Source organism: Salvia splendens, chromosome 5 (assembly GCF_004379255.2).
Source record: "Salvia splendens isolate huo1 chromosome 5, SspV2, whole genome shotgun sequence".
Lineage (NCBI taxonomy): Eukaryota > Viridiplantae > Streptophyta > Magnoliopsida > Lamiales > Lamiaceae > Salvia > Salvia splendens.
This window is the reverse complement of record NC_056036.1, coordinates 3995670-4014004: the sequence shown is the minus strand read 5'-3', so window position 1 is coordinate 4014004 and position 18335 is coordinate 3995670. Positions and strand designations below refer to the sequence as shown.

The following is an 18335-nucleotide window of genomic DNA, read 5'->3' as shown; positions in this document are numbered from 1 at the left end:
TAGAGAAATACCTATTAGGTCCAAAAGGTTGTAAGGGAAGTCAAAATAGTGGATAACTATATATCATTGTATCAATTCCACCATAAAAATCTAAGGACTTTCAATTTTAAGGTTTACGAGACGTTTATCAGATCATTTCTCTACATCTTTGGAATTATATGTTGAGCGTTAAATATAGGCAAGACATCTTAAGGGAAAGTGAAAAGGGAGAAAATTATAAGAATGTTAGCTCAACTGTTGTTTATACTGACACGCTCAACATATCATTTCTCTATATATGTGTATACAATATATAATTTGTTGGCGAAACTTGAAAATATATATGGTTGAGTTAAATGATTGAATTATAACTAGAAAGAATCATATACACGTTGCGATTTGGACTACAGTTTGGCAGGGAAATTTTATGTCCTAGTATTAATAATAACAATTCCATTTTTGAATCGTTTTATCCATTTTCTGTATACAAACTAAGTATCTTCAAATTTAAGTTAATTTTGTTATTTTATATAAAAGCTATCATGTCACAAACTATAGATAGTGTCATTCGTGTGTAGAATGAAGTTTTTAAATAACTCAAACTTGATATCGACTATATTGGTTGACTTGTTATTGAGTAAAGATGAAATCTATGTGCATGTGAATCGCATTAATTTCATATCAAATGTAATAAGTAGGAGAAATTTACAAGCACTTTTTTATAAAGAAATAGCGATATTAAACATAGCTCTTTTTCGTTGAAAAATATATACTCGATCATCGATCACAAAGATATTGGAAGTTTAGGAAAGACACAACACATATTCGGTCTCGAATAGTTTTTACGAGAAAAAATCAAGATGAAAAAAGTAACATGATGTATGAATTTGTTAAAATTGGTAAGATTTGATATTTTTAAAACCCTATTGTATAGAGAAATAGCTTATTTATACTACTAATAATATTTTATTGGTATAAACAAAAGGTTACTGGGCCTTTAATGAAGCCATACGGCTCATATTCCACAGTCGTCACTGGGCCCATTTTGTAGCTGATGAGGCCATCCACAACGCTGTTCCTATACCGTTCCTTAAACCACTATTTGAGGGCCCCTTGTACTTTTTTACTCCATTCCTTAACTAAGGAACGGAACCTGCAACCCTTCGTTCCTTAACCGTTCTTTAAATTACTATTCATTCAATTTCATTTTTTTTATTTCCAACCCAATTCAATTTAAATAAACACACTTTAATAAAAAACAAACACACTTTATTAAAAAACACACAACATTAAAAAAAATTCAACTTAAACTAAAAAAAATAAAAAAAGCACACAATTAAAATCCTAAAAACATAAAAAGCCGCGAATCTGGGATATCCTCCCGAATCTGGGACAAACCCTGAGAAAGCCGCGAGCCGGGTGGTCGAGCGTAGGCATCCACATCGAAAGTGGGTGGTTGGTACCCACCCGGCGTCGCCGACCCCTGGGTGCCCGGCGTCGACGACCCGGAACCACCTAGTGTGTTGTACATGGTCTCCCAATCGCCGAACGCGTTGAGATCCCACCCACCGGAGCCGCCACCGGCGTAATTCCCGTCGCCGGACATTTTGTGAAGGAGATTGATATAGAAAATTGGAGAGGAATTGATGTTGATTTAGGAAGAGTAGATGTGTAGTTGTGTGTGAAATGTAATAAATTAGGTGTATTTATAGAATACGAAAATAAAAATAAAAATAAAAAAAAATAAAAAAAAAAGTTAAAAAACGGTAATATGACCGTTTTAAAAAAAATTATAAAAATATATTTTTTTTAAAAAATTAATTATTGCGTCATTGCTGACGTGTCCCACTCGCGGGCCGGCGAGTGGGAAGCACGCACGAAGCGGGGGCGCCACGTCGCCCGAGCGCGTGGCGGCACAAGCCGTGCCGCGTTCCGTGCCGTCGGCAAGCGGAACGGAATGGGAGCGGAACGGTGCGCCGCAACGCGTTCCGCGGCGAAACCGTTCCGGCGGAACGGCACGCGGAACGCCGGCGGCACGCGTTGCGGGTGCCCTGACAGACATTAGAGAAACTAGTATCACGCCGGTGCTATGCACGGATTAATATATTTTTAAAATATTAATTTAAAATTTAAAATTAATTAAATAAAATTAGAATCAATATTAACAGAGCTTCGGCTATGCTTAGATATGAAATTATATTATTATACTAACTGGTATCACGCTTGTGCTATGCACAAATTAATATATTTTTAAAATATTAATTTTCAATTTTAAATTAATTAAATAAAATTAGAATCAATATTAACAGAGCTTCGTCTGTGCTTAGATATGAAATTATATTATTATACTAACTGGTATTACACCTGTGCTATGCACAGATTAATATATTTTAAAACATTAGTTTTCAATTTTTAATTAATTAAATAAAATTAGAATCAATATTAACAATGAATAATAATATGAGTAACAATTTTAGTTATATGAGAATCAAAAACTATACGAATCAACATTGAAGCAAAAATTTAAGGGAGAAGCTTGGAGAACCCAATTTTTGATACAAAAATAAAAACTTGAAGCATCAAACCGCTAAAATCCTTATAAAGGAATACAATGCTAACCTCCCACTCACTCACGTATATATGAAACATGGGAAATTAATCTCCACTAATAAGAAGAAACGTGGGAAACCTGTTTATTAGGATTATATTATATATTTATTATAATTAATTTCTGAATTTTATATTAATTGCATTTACATTCCTCAGCATAAAATATTATTCAAAACCTCCCAAAACTCCCCTTTTATAGATTGTATAGATTACTATAATATTTAACCAACTTTATTGGATATGAAAAATGTGAAATGAACTAAAAAGATTGGCCTCTGAAGATTGTTGTAGTATATAAATGATCTTAATATAAATCTATTTATCCTTTCAAAAATTTCATTATTTGTATTTTGAATATAACATGTTTTGTAAGTTGTAACGTCACAACTCATTTACTTTATATTATAACCTAAAGATATTCGCTCAATAAATATAGCATAATCATTAACACAGATGATATTTTGCCATAAAAAATACATACATGTAAATGAATACATAATTTTTTTACTCAATAATTTTACACAGACGAACGACGTATATATTAGCATCATTTTCAGTGAGTATATATAGTTTTATTAAATTATTTCACCCCAAAAAAATGTCGCATCAATTTCCACGCTTCATTCATGCACTCACTGAAAATTAAATGTAATCATGTTCTGATTGAATATAAACACAATTCATTTATTCAGATGTCATTTTCTTTATGTATGCCAATCAAAATTAGTCAAAGCTTCAATAGGGACATGTTTTTGATTGAGTTAAATAAACACGATATTAATTAAGTAAAATTATAAATAAAAATGGTGTGAATTTATTCACCGTATTAAATTTTCCGTCACAAAATGGTGTCATCTATCCGAAAGAATCATTATTACATGAGATAAAAAAAATATATTTATATGAGTTCTGGTTAATCATGGGATGGTTCAACCGTAAAATAAAATAAATAGGTTTGATGTAAAATGTTACGAATATGATAAAAAGAAAACATAAAGCGTCCACGAAATAAAAGAGATTGACAAAGATGACACATACATGATACATCCCATGTAAATGGAGTTATACAAAACCTTAATCATCATAAATATTGGGACCCAAATATTGTGGATTGCTTACTTATTCTATCCTCGAGGACTAGCATTAATTTGCCGTCAATTATATATTTTTTAAATATTATTAAATTTGGTGCTATTAATGTGAATATATTGCTAGTAGATAAATATGAGTTTATCGATTTAATTGTCTCAACAACGGGGTATTAATATGACAAAAAATTACTACTATTATCATCATTTGAATTAGATTTTTATAAATATGTAAAATATTATAAATTTTGGTTTTTAATCAGCTCTATTTTTGTCAATAAATAATTTACTCGGAATCTTATATGAATTTCGGAGGTACTATTGGAAGGAGGTGGATCCCCTACGGTGCACAAAATCACAACATCTTGTGCTGTGCTTAATAAGCAAGTTTTTAGGAACAAAACACAACATTTTTATTCCTTTTCTTTTTTCCAATATTTTCATTCTTTATTTAATACCTTCTCAGTCTTTTTCTACTTTTAATAGTAATTTCTCGTCTTTATTTAATAGTGCTTAATACGCAAGTTTTTATGAAAATATTAAAAGTAGAGAAAGACGAGATGGTATTAAATAATGAATGAAAATATTGGAAAAAAGAGAAGAAATAAGAACGTTGCGTTTTGTTCCTAAAAAAAATCATACACAATACTATAGAATTTGATTTAAAAAAATCTAAATTAAGTGGAGTGTTATGACAAAAAAAAGAAGGCTATTTCCTAACCATTTTCGGTACTCAACGCCTAATTAATGAACAATTATGAATTGGAGTGAAATTTCGAACAAGATATATATAAAATTGGTTGAATGGCTGCATAAACAAAATCATGATTGATGAAGATAAATCAACTAAGGGAAAAAAAGATATAGCAAGAATCAATAAATAGATATGGTATATCATGTTTTATGAAAATAAATTGATTTAAGGAAAAAATATATTACAAGAATCAATAACATATAATGAAGTACATAGGTCACAGTCATTAAAAATAAGATGGAAAATAATATTGAAATCTTGACGTGAATTGTCGATTAACAATTCTTCCTAATAAGTGAGAATGTAAAATACATTATGAAATCTTGATAGTCATTTTCGCTTGATTTATTACGTGAAATATCAGAGGTAAGATAATATAATGAGCGAAATTTATGCAGATAGCTGATGATTTTTAAAATGACATTCTTCCTTTATCTTTAAATTTAAAAAATAAATATTGTAATATAATGGGTGAAATTTATGCCTATAATATCTGAAATTTATTTAAAATAACATTTATTCCCTTATCTTAAATATTTTAATAGTACTAATAAATATTGTTAAGTGTTAAAAAAGATCTGTTAGATTTTTAAATCCAATAATTTACTAATATTATTTGTTTTACAAATAATTAATTATGATTTGATCAAGTGTAGGTTTTTTATAATTAAATTTATTAATTCAAAAATACAAATTAAATGGACAAAATGAGCCTTGAAAAGGAAGGGCCACTGACGACGCCCCCCTAAACTGAGACAACATATCCCATATTTTCAGCCTCACATTTCTTCAATATTACCCACAATTTTCAATGGTTTTAGGCCATCCCAACAATATAAATATTATTTTCATCCGAACAATTACCTAATAGAATTTTATTAAAAAATTTAATTGCATAAATATTAAACTCTACACCCTAGTAATAAAAAAATGACCTTTTACTTTTACAAATGAGTAGGAGATTATTTCTCATTGTGCACAGACAATTATACTGATATTGCACTGATAAATTCAGTCAAAATTGCAGGGTCCTCTTATAAAATCTTGGAATAGTTTTTGTTACAAAAATATTTACTGTAATAGATAAAAAAAATTGATCTATTTTGTTAACTGTGAATATCAATGAGGTGGTCTTCCAAACATTTAATTAAGAAATGAAACATAAAGATACACATATAAAAATGACCAGTTGAAACTAAATGTCCTAACTACATTAACTATCATACTAAAAACACAACCACTTTCAAAGATAGTACAAACTATATTAAAAAATCATGACCAAATTAATGAATCTTGAGGAGGCAGGTTGAATAAATGTTGACAATTAATATCACCAGAAAATCCTGACCACTTCAATTTATGTCTCAACAGCATAAAAAAGCATTAAAAAGAAAATAACCTAATGGTGATAAGATGCTAAATCCCACTTTAAAAAGGGTATAAAAAAGATTAAAAAAGACCATCCTTAACATACAAACATTCCTAAATTCTCAGACACCCAACACCAAAACCCAAGAAAAGGAATTATTACTACAGCATTGTATAAAGCAACAGTACAACATTAAAAAAGTCCAATAAAAGAAAAGATGAAAAAAAATCACAGATTTGCAGCACTGTTAATCACAGAAGGGACTACTAAGCTTTATCTTTACATTACATATAACAATGTGCCTCTTTTAATTGCTTGCTTTTAACTTTGTTTTGTGAGACCAAATGGCAAAGACAAAACAAGATAATATACATACAGCTATAAAAAGTATTTCCATTTAGCACTTTTTGTCATATCTACACACTTTTGCTGACCAGCTCAATTTGTGAAAATAAATTCAAGATTTTTATCAGAATTCGAAGAAAATGTATATGAACTTATTTTGATGAAATTAAAGATGGAATTTGAGTTTCATCTATGAAATCTGAGTCTATATATTTTTAATTTATTCTGTTATTTAAAGAATTGATTTTGATTAGAAAAATGGATCATAATTGGCAATTCGACTTGGTGGGCCAGCCTTGGGCTTCGTGTAAAACATACAAACAAGAGAGAGAAGGGCAATGGCTGAACTTTATTCCAATCACGCTATATAGTTTCGATACAATGGTGTAACTATTTTGCTGCTGAGAACGAGGCAGTTTTTCAAAGAAAAAGAAACTAAAGAAGGTCTCTCTCTATCTCTATGCAATGTCATGTCAAAGTTGGTCTTTTCGTGTTTTTGGTGTCACTTGCATATGGGTTTTTGAAGTGGGCATCTTAAACTTCTTTCATTCTCACTTGCATTCATAATTAAGTGTGTGTTGCTAATTTTTTGAGGATCATGAAGTCAATTCAAGCATAAAAATTCGATCTTGATTGATGGGTGCAGAAACAAGAATGGGAAAATGAAGGTTTGTTGAATTTTGGGAGTGCCCAGAGAGAGGTTTGTGAAGAATTCGCATGAAGCAATAAGTGGGAGCCATGAAGTATGAAAATGGCAGACAGAGCAAGGTTTTTTTTTTTACTTTACTATCAATTCTTGAATTGGAAAAAAAAAATTAGTTAGTTAATGTTGAAAATGATCTAGTTTTGGTGTTATGTGAAGCTCTCTTGGTCAAAGAAACTGGTTAGGAAATGGTTCAATATTAAGTGCAAAGATGAGGAATTTCAGGCTGATGAAGAAGCTGTTTATGGAGGTGACCTTTGCATTTTGCTAAATTTACTCTTTGCCTTTTATGGTGATTTCTTATTTTTATCTTTTTCTTACATCAATTTTTTAAGTTCTTAATATTTTAATGATTAGCTGCTACGAAATCCTATGAAAGAAACAATTTTATGGTGTTTTGTTGCCTTCTTTGACTCTCATCTGTTTGTCTGTTGTCAAACAATTAAATAATTAGCTACTTTGTCTTCATTGGTGCTGTAAATGACAAATTAATTTAATTTTTGTTGGTTTTTACTTTAGGGGGTGAAATGGAGTGGAGGAGTTGCTTCTCTGAAAGGGAGCCATCTACAATCAAGAAAAGTAAAACAGGTGATTGATTTATGTCTAAAACTGGAAACAAAATGCATTAATTGATGGTTTCTTCCTTCCAAGTACTATGTTCTTGGAATCACTCCTTTGATATTGAAGATGTTGGTTTTCTAGAAGATTCAGCGAAGAACATGGAGCGTTCCTTTTCACGTTCAAATTCGCGATCCAGGCGAGGGAGAGGCTATCTTGATCACCCCCAGGTTTTAAACATCCAAAACCACAGGTTTGATTCGTCTCAGTGACAAACATTGTGGTTCAGTGAATGTGTTTCCAGCTCTTGGTTGAAGTTCTAGAATCTTCTTATATTTCGAGCAGTGTCTTTGTGTCAACGTGGAATGTGGGAGGAAAAGCACCTAGGAGCAACATGAACTTAGATGATTGGCTACACTCATCTCCTTCTGCGGATGTATATGTTCTTGGGTATGATCATGATCATCATTTTTTGCAGATATATATATATGTTCGTCTATGGCTTCTAATTCTTTGTTTTTTCAATCTTGAAGTTTTCAAGAAATAGTTCCTTTGAATGCTGGCAACATTCTTGGAGCAGAGGACAACGGCCCTGCTAAGAAGTGGCTCGCCCTAATCAAACGAACACTTGACAATGCTCCGGGCACTAGTGGAGTTGGGGGGTGCTACACACCATCTCCGATCCCTGATCCAGTCGCTGAGTGGAATGCAGATTTCGAGGGATCATCCAGGAACAAAGCCTCCACCTTCTTGCCACGCCGGTCGTTCCAAACGCCACCACAGCGCTGGAACATGGAGAATGACATGTCAATCCCACAACCTCCCCATGATAGGCGACTCAGTGTGTGCGACCGTGTGATTTTTGGTCACAGGCAGAGTGACTTTGGTGGGAATGCGAGATGGGGTTGTAGACCTAGTGACTGCTCGTCTAGCCAGAGGACGAGCGACTTCTCTTGTGGCCCTCGTCCCAGTGACTACTCCTCCAGCAGACGACCTAGTGACTACTCATCCAGCAGAAGGCCTAGTGACTTTGACGATTATCTGACTGGTGACTCGCCTAGTATGGTCTTACAGTCCAGAGCTTGTGCCCCTGCAGAAGATTCTTACACAGAGCCGGGAAGATCGAGATACTCTTTGGTTGCAAGTAAACAAATGGTTGGCATCTTTCTCACTGTCTGGGTTAAAAGTGAGATGAAGGAACATGTGAGAAACATAAAGATTTCATCTGTTGGAAGAGGATTAATGGGCTATCTTGGTAATAAGGTAGTTGATTTATGTTATTACATTACAAAAAAATTAAATTTTTCTATAGTTTTTATGTTGTTTGATCAAACTTAGAAGGCAATTACCGTCCTTTGATCACAGGGTTCCATTTCAATCAGCATGATGTTGCACCAGACCAGCCTTTGCTTCGTGTGCAGTCACTTGACATCCGGTGAGAAGGAAGGAGATGAGCTCCGTAGAAATGCTGATGTCATGGAGATCCTAAGGAAGACACGGTTCCCACGTGTCAACTCCATCAACGATGAAAAATCACCCGAGACAATCCTTGAACACGAGTAAGATTTCCTCTAGTTTCAACTGAAAGAAGTTCAACAAATTGTTTTTATTGTGTCCATAGATTTATTCTTGAATACAGTCGAATAATTTGGCTTGGAGATCTGAACTATCGAATAGCTCTGCCCTACCGATCTGCCAAAGCACTCGTTGAAATGCAAAACTGGAGAGCATTGTTAGAAAAAGACCAAGTATGTTATATAACACACTCTTACTCGGGGACTTGGTTCTATAGATGTGGATTTTACCATGTCTGCTCTTTATAATGATATGAAACCCTGAATCCCGACAATTTCTATCATCTGACAGCTCCGGATAGAACAGAGACAAGGACGAGTATTTGATGGATGGAAAGAAGGGAAGATCTACTTCCCTCCAACGTATAAATACTCGCACAATTCAGACAGATACGCCGGCGATGATATGCACCCAAAGGAGAAAAGACGAACTCCCGCATGGTAAGGCTCTCCTGATTTTCTACAATTTAAAAGCAAAAAAAAAAAACTACCAAAAACAATCCATTCACCCAATCTTGGCATTGTGTGAATCTGAAGGTGTGACAGGATCTTGTGGTACGGAGGTGGTCTTCAGCAGTTATCCTATGCACGAGGCGAATCCAGATTCTCAGATCATAGACCAGTCTCTAGCGTTTTCTGTGCTGAGATCGAGCTAGTCCCCAACCGGTTCAGGAGAAGCGCAAGCTGCTCGAGCTCCAGAATACAGGCCGAGGAGCTGTTACCCTACACAGATAGTTACACCGAACTCTGCTTCTTTTGAGAAAGGATACGTGCTGCATTGCCATCCCGTATCATCCTAGTCTAATTGTCTTTCTCGTCAGATGTAGATACTGACAGTTTTGGAGGCCTAACCTAACAACAGAAGATTCCAAGTGGGAGTACAAGATTCTTATTGTTTTAAGATTCTTTGATTTGTTAGCATAGGATCATAGATTCTTGATAAGGTAGGGGGACTAGGCAGTCACAATAATCACCCTTTTTCTTCTTCTTTAAATTCAGAAATTTGCAGTTATCAATGTAAGAAAGAATTGGGAATCTTGATGTAAAAACACTCATTGGTAAGATGAAAGTGAAATATCAAGGTTGTACGAAGAAGCTTGTTGGTTGCCAATGATTTTTACTGAAAAGTTGGTTTCAAGGTGCCTCCACATTCATTCTCTGTCTGCTTTTCCTTTTTGTCTGAAAATTGAAAGAAAAAAGATAAATCCCTCTGCGCATACAAAAGCAAAAGACAGGTTAACACATTTTGCTTAGATGTCACACTTTGAAATATTGTTAAAAATTGAAATTAAAATATTTGGATAGAGATTCCTATATTATCAGGAAAATTTGTTTTGAGTAAAAAAATGGGAAAAACAAAAAAATAAAATAAAAAAACGTGGACGGCAGGATTCGAACATGCGCGGGCAGAGCCCACATGATTTCTAGTCATGCCCGATAACCACTCCGGCACGTCCACTTCATGATATTTAACGAGCATGTATTTACTTTGAAACATTGTTATTTACCATATCTTATTGATTGAACTAGTAGTTCATACACAATCGAAAAAAATAAGCCCCAAAATCCTTGTAAATTCTATGAGAATAATAATGTGTCGGTCGCTCTTGACGAAACCAAATCAATTTGCATTATTGTTTTTGGGGAAATAAGTTCATAATACCGTGACACATTATAATACGTGTGCATCCAAATGCAACTTTGTTTTCTTGCATATTACAATATAGTATTACGTTAGTTACTCTTGACAAAACTCAATCAATTTGCATTATTATGTTTTGGGAATAAAAGACACTGATTATACCATACCTACTACACATGGTGCATTGTTTATTGTGATAGTGTGTATTCCAAATGCAGCTTTGTTTTGCTGCGTAATCAATGCTGGAAAAATATTCAGAACCATAAAATGATAAAAGTACAAAAGGGCCAAAAAAGTAAAAAGAAAAGGATAAATTTACAAATGATTTGATTTTTTTATTATTGTAGATTCTCTCTCTTGAAAACTTTTAGAAGAAGTGTCAACATCATCTTTGACCTTTGCAGGGATAACGAGAACGCACTTCATTTTATGCAAGGCAAAGCCAATCACGCTAGATACCTAATTTTCCTTGATTTGATCAAATATTTAATCATGGAAAAAAATATTAGTATAAATTTCATGATTGTAATGCAATCGTTGGATTAAAACAAAATCAATGTTATCATCTATTAATAACACTATAATTTTGGAGACAATCATGCTATATACCTAATTTTGCTTTATTTGATCAAATATTTAGTCGTAGAAAACATTATTATAAATTTCATATGTGTAATGCAATTGTTGGATTAAAACAAAATCAGTTTCATAACATTATAATTTTGGAGACAATCATGCTACATACCTAATTTTGCTATATTTGATCAAATATTTAGTCGTATAAACATTATCACAAAATTCATGATTTGTAAAGCAATCGTGGGATTTAAACAAAATCAGTTTCATAACATTATAATTTTGGAGAATTTAAGAGATTGATAGCCAAAACATAGCCCACATGATTTCTAGTCATGCCCGATAACCGCTCCGGCACGTCCACTATATGAGCTCGTTTTCATTATTTATTTAGTTATAACAACTTATGATATCAATCATATGATTTAATGGACTTATATATGATGTAGCTCGATTTAATGAAGGTCTTATACTCTCATATGATGTAACTCAAACCTTAAAACATGAACAAACTATATAGGGCAGACAAATTGTGTGGCTTGGATATCAACTAGAGGTAAACCTACTTCGCTGTTTAGGGTTCAACTAGAGGTAAACCCATATCAACTAGAGGTAAACAGGAACCCCTAGAGGCAGTAAAGGGAACAAAACTCAAAAACTTGTAAACCTACTTCGCTGTTTCTCCCCCTCTCAAACAACAATGTTTGTCTACAAAAATGGATATCAACTATTTTTCTCTCTCTAGTTCATACAAATTCGATAAATTGTAAGTCCTAAAGGTAAGAGCATCCGCATCGGTGATCACCGGGACGGACGGCGTCCGTGCCTCTGGCACGGCAACGCGTTGTCTGCCGCTGCGCTCTTGCCGCTGGCACGGCGTTGCTCGATGCATCGAGCACGTCCGCGCCGCTGAGCAGGCTGACGTGATGCGATGGGATTGGCAAACGGCATAGCCGTTGGAATTTTCAATTTTTTTTAAAAAAATCGAATTTAATTTAAAAAATCATTTTTAAACAAAAAAAATTTTCTCTCTTCCCAATAAATTATATCTGTTTACTCTCCACTTTTAATTTATTTTTCAATTTTTTTCCCAAAATTCACATTTCATCTATAAATACCCTCATTTCCACACAAAACATTTCCCACCACATTACACAATTCTCATCTAAATTCTCTCATCAATTCTCAATCTTTCACTCTTACAAACACAAATGTCCGGCTCCGGCGATCACCCCTCCGACTCCCGCGGTTGGAACCACGAATGGTTCAGCTCACAACCATTCCCTAGTCCGAAAACGCAATTCTCGGCCCCTCCTCAAACCTAAGGTTCTCAAATTTTGGGTGGCTACCGGCCTTACCCGGTGGACAACCAAGATGCCCCCGATGGGCGATACGAGTGGGCACCCGAACCCGGATCGGGAGGGAGCGGCGACACTCAAACTCCTCATACTCCTACTCCTCATGGTGTTCGTGTTCAGGGTCGTGGTGGTGACAGTCATCACGTCCGCACACGTACACTCCGGCGGAGATGAATCAATTATTCAAAGCCTATTTGATTATCTCTGAAGATCCGGAGGTTGGCACGAACTAAAGCGGGGATAGGTTTTGATGGCGCGTCTCTCGTCGGTACAATGAAAACCAACCGGATGGAACCATCGAGCGCAATGAGAGTATGGTGCGCAATGCCATCTTCAGAGCCAACAAAGAAATCCAAAATTTCAAGGGGTATTACCTCCAGGAAGAGAGGTCGACGGGGAGCGGTAGGATCGAGCTCGACATCATCAGTTCCACCATGGCGACCTACCAATCCCAACATTACAAACCATTCAAGTACCTCAACGCTTGGCAGGAGGTGCGTGTGCATCCGAAGTATAAAGGATGCGTATCATCCTCCTCCAGCTCCTCCAGCAAACGGTCGAGGTCGGTATCCCTATCTGACGTCGGCGAGGATGAGGTGGCTAGCCAGCTTGCCGGAGCTAACTTGGGTAGCTTCGACGCCGGCCCGAGTAGTTCCCAACGCCGGCAGCAAGGAAGGAAACAGATGACGGCCAACCACCGTTGCACCGCTCCCGCTCCCTTTGTGCCACCTCAACCCCCCACTAACTCGTTGTGGACCCTCTTGGCTCAACTCAATATGGCCGAGACGTCTCACATGTCTCCCGAGCAACTTGAAGCACATCGAGCAATGATATGAGGTCTTCGACAAACATTGGGGATAGGGCCGGGGAACTAGTCTTCCACGGGGGTATTTTTTAGCCTTTAATTATGTAATTTTTAATTTGTAGGATTTTAATTATGTATTTTTTATTTTTTAGGATTTTAATTATGTAATTTTTATTTTTTAGGATTTTAAGTTTGTAATTTTTATTTTTTAGGATTTAATTATGTAATTTTATATTTTTAAAATTTGTAATAGTAGTTCGAGTATTTTTAATGTATTTTTTATTGTAGAAATGTTTTTAGTAATTGAAGTATTTAAATTAAATAATGGAATGGTGGGACCATTGAGCATGTCCTTGTAGAAGAGCATGGATGTGAGTGTTGTGCTCTTGGGGAAGAGCTGAGAGTAAAAAATTAATAAAATTGGGTCCGAGCTAATATCCATGCTATTTGGTAAGAGCATGGATGGGGATGCTCTAAGATCAAGACAACAAAATAGATTTTTATTAGTCAAATGATTCAAGAGGATGCAATTAATGAAACCGGCACAAGAGATATGGTTATTTATTATTTTTATTATTATTACTATTATTATTATTTTGGTGCTTCATTTGTAAGTTTGTCAATTATTAATATCACGACTTCACGAGTATAAATTTATGTACTCGTAGATTATATCACAACTCAGAATTAAATATCACATTTTTTGGTCTAGAGAAGCGCAAAATTAACAAAAGATCGAAGGGTATATTAAAGAAAATATTCTACAAATGATGAATCAATTATCTCTAAAAAAATCCACAAAAATTACATAGTACTATCAATGAAAGAAGACAAGAAAGACGCCCATCGTCACTCCAAGAATAGATGGAATAACACTCGAAGCTGGCTGTGCAGCCGACAATGTCGGCCGCATTTCCGGCGGCGTAAGCGTCGGGACTAGGTCACCTTGCGGCGTCTCAGGCTGCGTCATGCCATCGTCACCGTCACCAGTACCGCCACCGCTCCCGCCGGAAGAAGGTGGTGTCAAGGGCTGAGGAATAAACGGAACTGCAAAATTTGAAATTATATGCAACATAAGAAGTAGTAGTAGAATTTGACTATGATATGTGGACTTAAAGACATTAAGTAATATTTTAAAATTTATATACCAAAAGTTACATAGTATAATATTGAATTGAAAATTAGTACCTTGAGGAATTGAGGGAGGAGATAATCCAGGATTTGTATTTGGTGCACCGGGGTTTGAATTCCTTGGTTCTATACCATCCAAAACATCAAATTAATCCAAATTCATCAAAATTTAGTTAATCATTATGTTACAACAATATTAATTCATCCAATGTACACATACCTGGAGCTGGAACAGGGCTAGCCGTGGCTGGAAATTTAGGACATATTTAGTTAATTAATTACCACCTTAAATTTATAAATCTAAAACATGGAGTATTTAATTTTTGATAAAGTTAGTTACCTTTGCATTCAATTGGGACACCGGATTGCTTGCATGCTTTAGGAAGGGAGATAGCCAAAGATCGATTGATGGGAATTTCGAAAGGTACACCTCCGGTAACGATGAGGCACAAGCAATCTTGGCCGTTTCTCATGAGGTCTCTCAATGAGTTGCAGCAGGCTGAAGTCGGTGATGACGAACCGCCTGACCCACCAGCCAGGAAGCCTAAGCAAGACCCGAAGCTTCGCAGCATCGGCCCCGTGCATATGGCATTCGTGTTCGTGTTCGTGTTCGACTGCGCCGCTGTGTATGGGCTTAGGGAGGCTAGGATGATCATAGAGGTTGCTAGAGGGATAAATAGATTCATGATTTCCATATGGATTCTTGTTTCAGAGAGAGAGAGAGAGAGTTGTACTAGATTGGTGATTAGGGAGAAGCTAGAGAGGGAGAGTTTATAGATTGCTTGGTTTAAGGTTGCAAATAAAAGTGGGATTTTGTGGCTAGCTCAACTACCTTAACTGTATTTGGAGGGTTTGGGAGACTTTGCTAACTAGTTTTTCTGTTTCTCACGAAATAGAAGAAGCAATAAATTAAATATGGTGTTGCTCGATTTAAATTCTGTTGATTGAGATTGACTACGAATATTTTAATGTGTAGTTTGATTTGAAAAGATGGAATATCGATGGATTTTATTTAGTTCTACACATTTAAACCCTAAAGATTATAGAGTCACAATTGAATTAGTTGAGTTACATCACTTGATCTTGAGCAAGGCAAATTAACATCGATTAAAGTTTTAGAAGAAAGAAACACTTGTTATAACAATCTGCATGACACCTTGCATAGATAACCAGGGGTTGGTCAACTACATAACACTTTCATGAATAAGCCTTTTATTGTATAGTAGTACTAAATTAATCTACATTTCTTTTAGCAACTCTTGTACACCAAATCCCGATTCGTCTGTTTTATGAAAGTTTTCATGAAGAGAATATATATATATATATATATATGGATGTATTCATTTCCTTTTTGCATATTTTCTCTTTTTCCTTCTCAATCTCAGCCCCACGATTTTGTCATCCAACGGTTAAATTAGTGCCACGTGTCATTTAACAAGTTAAAATAAACGCCCGTTTTGGGTAAGTTAAAGTTTGAATTTTTATCATGATAGGAGTTGTGGGGAATATTGCAACGGAGGATATATATCAACTTCTATATTTTCGTACAAATTTCCAAATATATATCAACTTCTTCACTAAATGCCCTCTTATTAAAATTCATAAAATTACTCTAGAGGATATAATTTTGCCCCCTTGAGGGATCCGATCATAGATATATATCCAATGTAAATTTCATTCGGTTTGTTTTGTATCATGTTTTTATTGTATATAACTGATCAGTAGTGCATTAGATCTTTACTTTGTATTTCATGCGTGGTAATGGTACGGTCTCACAAAAGTCCATAGAGTTCTATCTCAAAACAAATTAACGATATCTATGGAATAGTCGATAAGACTTGTATCACAATTTAAGTTTTCTATTTACAGCTATAAATACTACTAGTATTTGTTGGTTTCATTTGCCCATAACAACTTTCCTCCACAATACTACGCACTCAAGAAACCCATTTCAATTTGTTTCTAGAAAAGAAAAAGAAACCCATTCCAAAATTCCGAAACATTAGAAAAGAAAATTCAAAGAGTAGGAAGAAAAGAATTGGTAACCCAAAACCAACCCCCACTCCCAACTCCAAGTCTTCATTTTGGCTTAATAATCCTAAGCCCACTAGAATAAATCCCAAAATCAACACACTCAAATTTCTAATAAAAAACGCCACATCTCCCCCAAATGGCAAAGCTACAATTCCAAATGATTTCAATTATCGTCGTCGCATTCGTCGCCCTTGCGGCGGCGCAATCCGACGATTGCACGAATGTGGTGGTGAGCATGTCTCCGTGCCTCAACTACGGCAACTCCTCCGCTGCCCCGACGGCGGCATGCTGCACGCAGCTGAACACCGTGGCCCACTCCCGACCACAGTGCTTATGTCAAGTATTTAACGGCGGAGGATTAACCGTTGACCAGAGTCAAGCTCAAGCCCTCCCAACGGCTTGTAATGTCCAAACTCCCCATCTCAGCAACTGCAAAGGTACCATATTTGACCACAATTTCCTTTTAATTTTTTAGATTAAAAAAATACCATAAATGTTAATAAATTTGATTTGTTTAGTTAATTAGTTTAATAAAAAAATACCTATATTTGGATGCAGGGGGTGGATCATCATCACCTGGAAATGGCTCCTCCGATGCAAGTGCAACCTCCTTTGGATTTAATCGATTCTTTTTTATTTTGCTTGTTTTTGCTACATATACATACACATTTTGAGTTTGTCTATGGCGGGTGGGAGTTGGTGAGCGGGGGTTTATGTCCCTACATTAATGATTGACTTATAAAAATTCATCTACAATGTATGACCAACTTTCCTTAATTGTAACTTTAGTTAATTGAGTTGGTGGACTGTTAATGATCAGCTCTCTATTATACACACTCCTTTCATTTTAAAATAAAAACTACTACAAACTAAGGATTTTTTTTTATTTTTTCATAATATACATGAGTACATTGTATGAATTCAAATATAAGGCTTCAACTCCCGATTTTGAACCGAAACAAGAACCGATGTTTTCAGTTTTACCGGAACCATTAATAAGGCTTCTGGTCCGTCTGTGGTTCAACTCTCATGGAACTGGAACAGGAACCGGTCGGCGATTTCCATGTTGGCAATTATTGGGCCGAGTCAAAATAACAGGCCCATTGCTGAGAGATGTTTATATGGAGTACATTTTAGCCCAGGATCCATATTTACTCGGGCCTTTTACCTTTCAAATAGTGCAATGTTATTAATTGCGTTACAGATTTTATAGAATTAGTTATTTATTGTTAATTGTATAGGGTGATGGAACATCGACGTGATTAATTATTAGACATGCTATGATGTGGTGATTACATTAATATGCAACTTGAGAGTACTGCTAAAATGTGACATTAACTGAATGCTATGGCGTAGTATTAGACATTTTTATATCGAATACTTCAATTAGGGATTTTTTTTATTTATTGTGAGCAGACCTACATACCGAATGAAATTCTTTCGTGTTTTATATTTTGCTTTTAATTGAGAAAGTCACTATTTAACGTGTATATTTAGAGAGTTCCACTTACATACTTGGATAATATTATTAATATCCAGAAATCCTCGTTTCAACTAGTTTCTAAAAGTGAGATTATACATGCAAAGATAATTCACATCATCAAATCACACTCTAAAGTTGCTTATTCATTATAAATATATACTTTAGCTTTTCAATTAACGACAATTTTCTTTTTAACAAATGACTCTTTTCTAGCAAGTTGGTAGATCGGCTGCCTCGAGACTAATGATTTGTTTATAATTTATATATTTTGAATGATGCTCATCAGTATATATCTGCAAAATGGATCAAGCATAGGCTGTATTTTA

At 35.0% G+C, this 18335-nt stretch overlaps 3 protein-coding genes, 1 long non-coding RNA gene and 1 other non-coding gene across 8 annotated transcripts; 2 read left to right on the top strand and 3 right to left on the bottom strand.

Moving 5' to 3' along the window:
• The first annotated feature begins 6495 nt into the window (after positions 1 to 6495).
• On the top strand, positions 6496 to 10072 carry LOC121804351 (type IV inositol polyphosphate 5-phosphatase 6-like). Of its 3 annotated transcripts, none has more exons than XM_042203833.1 (11): positions 6496 to 6589; positions 6792 to 6913; positions 7008 to 7098; positions 7368 to 7436; positions 7554 to 7659; positions 7752 to 7856; positions 7940 to 8669; positions 8772 to 8965; positions 9028 to 9154; positions 9273 to 9421; positions 9518 to 10072. In XM_042203833.1, the coding sequence occupies exons 2-11, from the start codon at positions 6884 to 6886 to the stop codon at positions 9738 to 9740; spliced, it is 1824 nt and encodes a 607-aa protein (XP_042059767.1). In that variant the 5' UTR covers positions 6496 to 6589; positions 6792 to 6883; the 3' UTR covers positions 9741 to 10072. The 3 variants fall into 3 exon arrangements, with proteins under 3 accessions (XP_042059767.1, XP_042059768.1, XP_042059766.1); XM_042203834.1 differs by having other exon boundaries at positions 7551 to 7659; positions 9046 to 9154; XM_042203832.1 differs by having other exon boundaries at positions 7551 to 7659.
• A 285-nt stretch (positions 10073 to 10357) lies between these two features.
• On the bottom strand, positions 10358 to 10439 carry TRNAS-AGA. The gene has a single exon. It is a non-coding gene; the product is annotated as a tRNA-Ser (tRNA).
• A 3664-nt stretch (positions 10440 to 14103) lies between these two features.
• Positions 14104 to 15254, bottom strand: LOC121803375 (non-specific lipid transfer protein GPI-anchored 21-like). Of its 2 annotated transcripts, XM_042203048.1 has the most exons (4): positions 14833 to 15254; positions 14713 to 14739; positions 14550 to 14618; positions 14104 to 14408 (listed from the first exon to the last, which is right to left on the bottom strand). In XM_042203048.1, exons 1-4 carry the CDS (start codon positions 15185 to 15187, stop codon positions 14179 to 14181), a joined length of 681 nt encoding a protein of 226 aa, XP_042058982.1. In that variant the 5' UTR covers positions 15188 to 15254; the 3' UTR covers positions 14104 to 14178. The 2 variants fall into 2 exon arrangements, with proteins under 2 accessions (XP_042058982.1, XP_042058983.1); XM_042203049.1 differs by lacking the exon at positions 14713 to 14739.
• A 1222-nt stretch (positions 15255 to 16476) lies between these two features.
• LOC121803442 lies at positions 16477 to 17160 on the bottom strand. Its single transcript, XR_006051009.1, has 2 exons — positions 17069 to 17160; positions 16477 to 16955 (listed from the first exon to the last, which is right to left on the bottom strand). It is a non-coding gene; the product is annotated as an uncharacterized LOC121803442 (long non-coding RNA).
• LOC121803441 (non-specific lipid transfer protein GPI-anchored 5-like) lies at positions 16663 to 17319 on the top strand. The gene is made up of 2 exons (XM_042203107.1): positions 16663 to 16963; positions 17085 to 17319. Exons 1-2 carry the CDS (start codon positions 16663 to 16665, stop codon positions 17198 to 17200), a joined length of 417 nt encoding a protein of 138 aa, XP_042059041.1. The 3' UTR covers positions 17201 to 17319.
• Positions 17320 to 18335: the final 1016 nt, after the last annotated feature.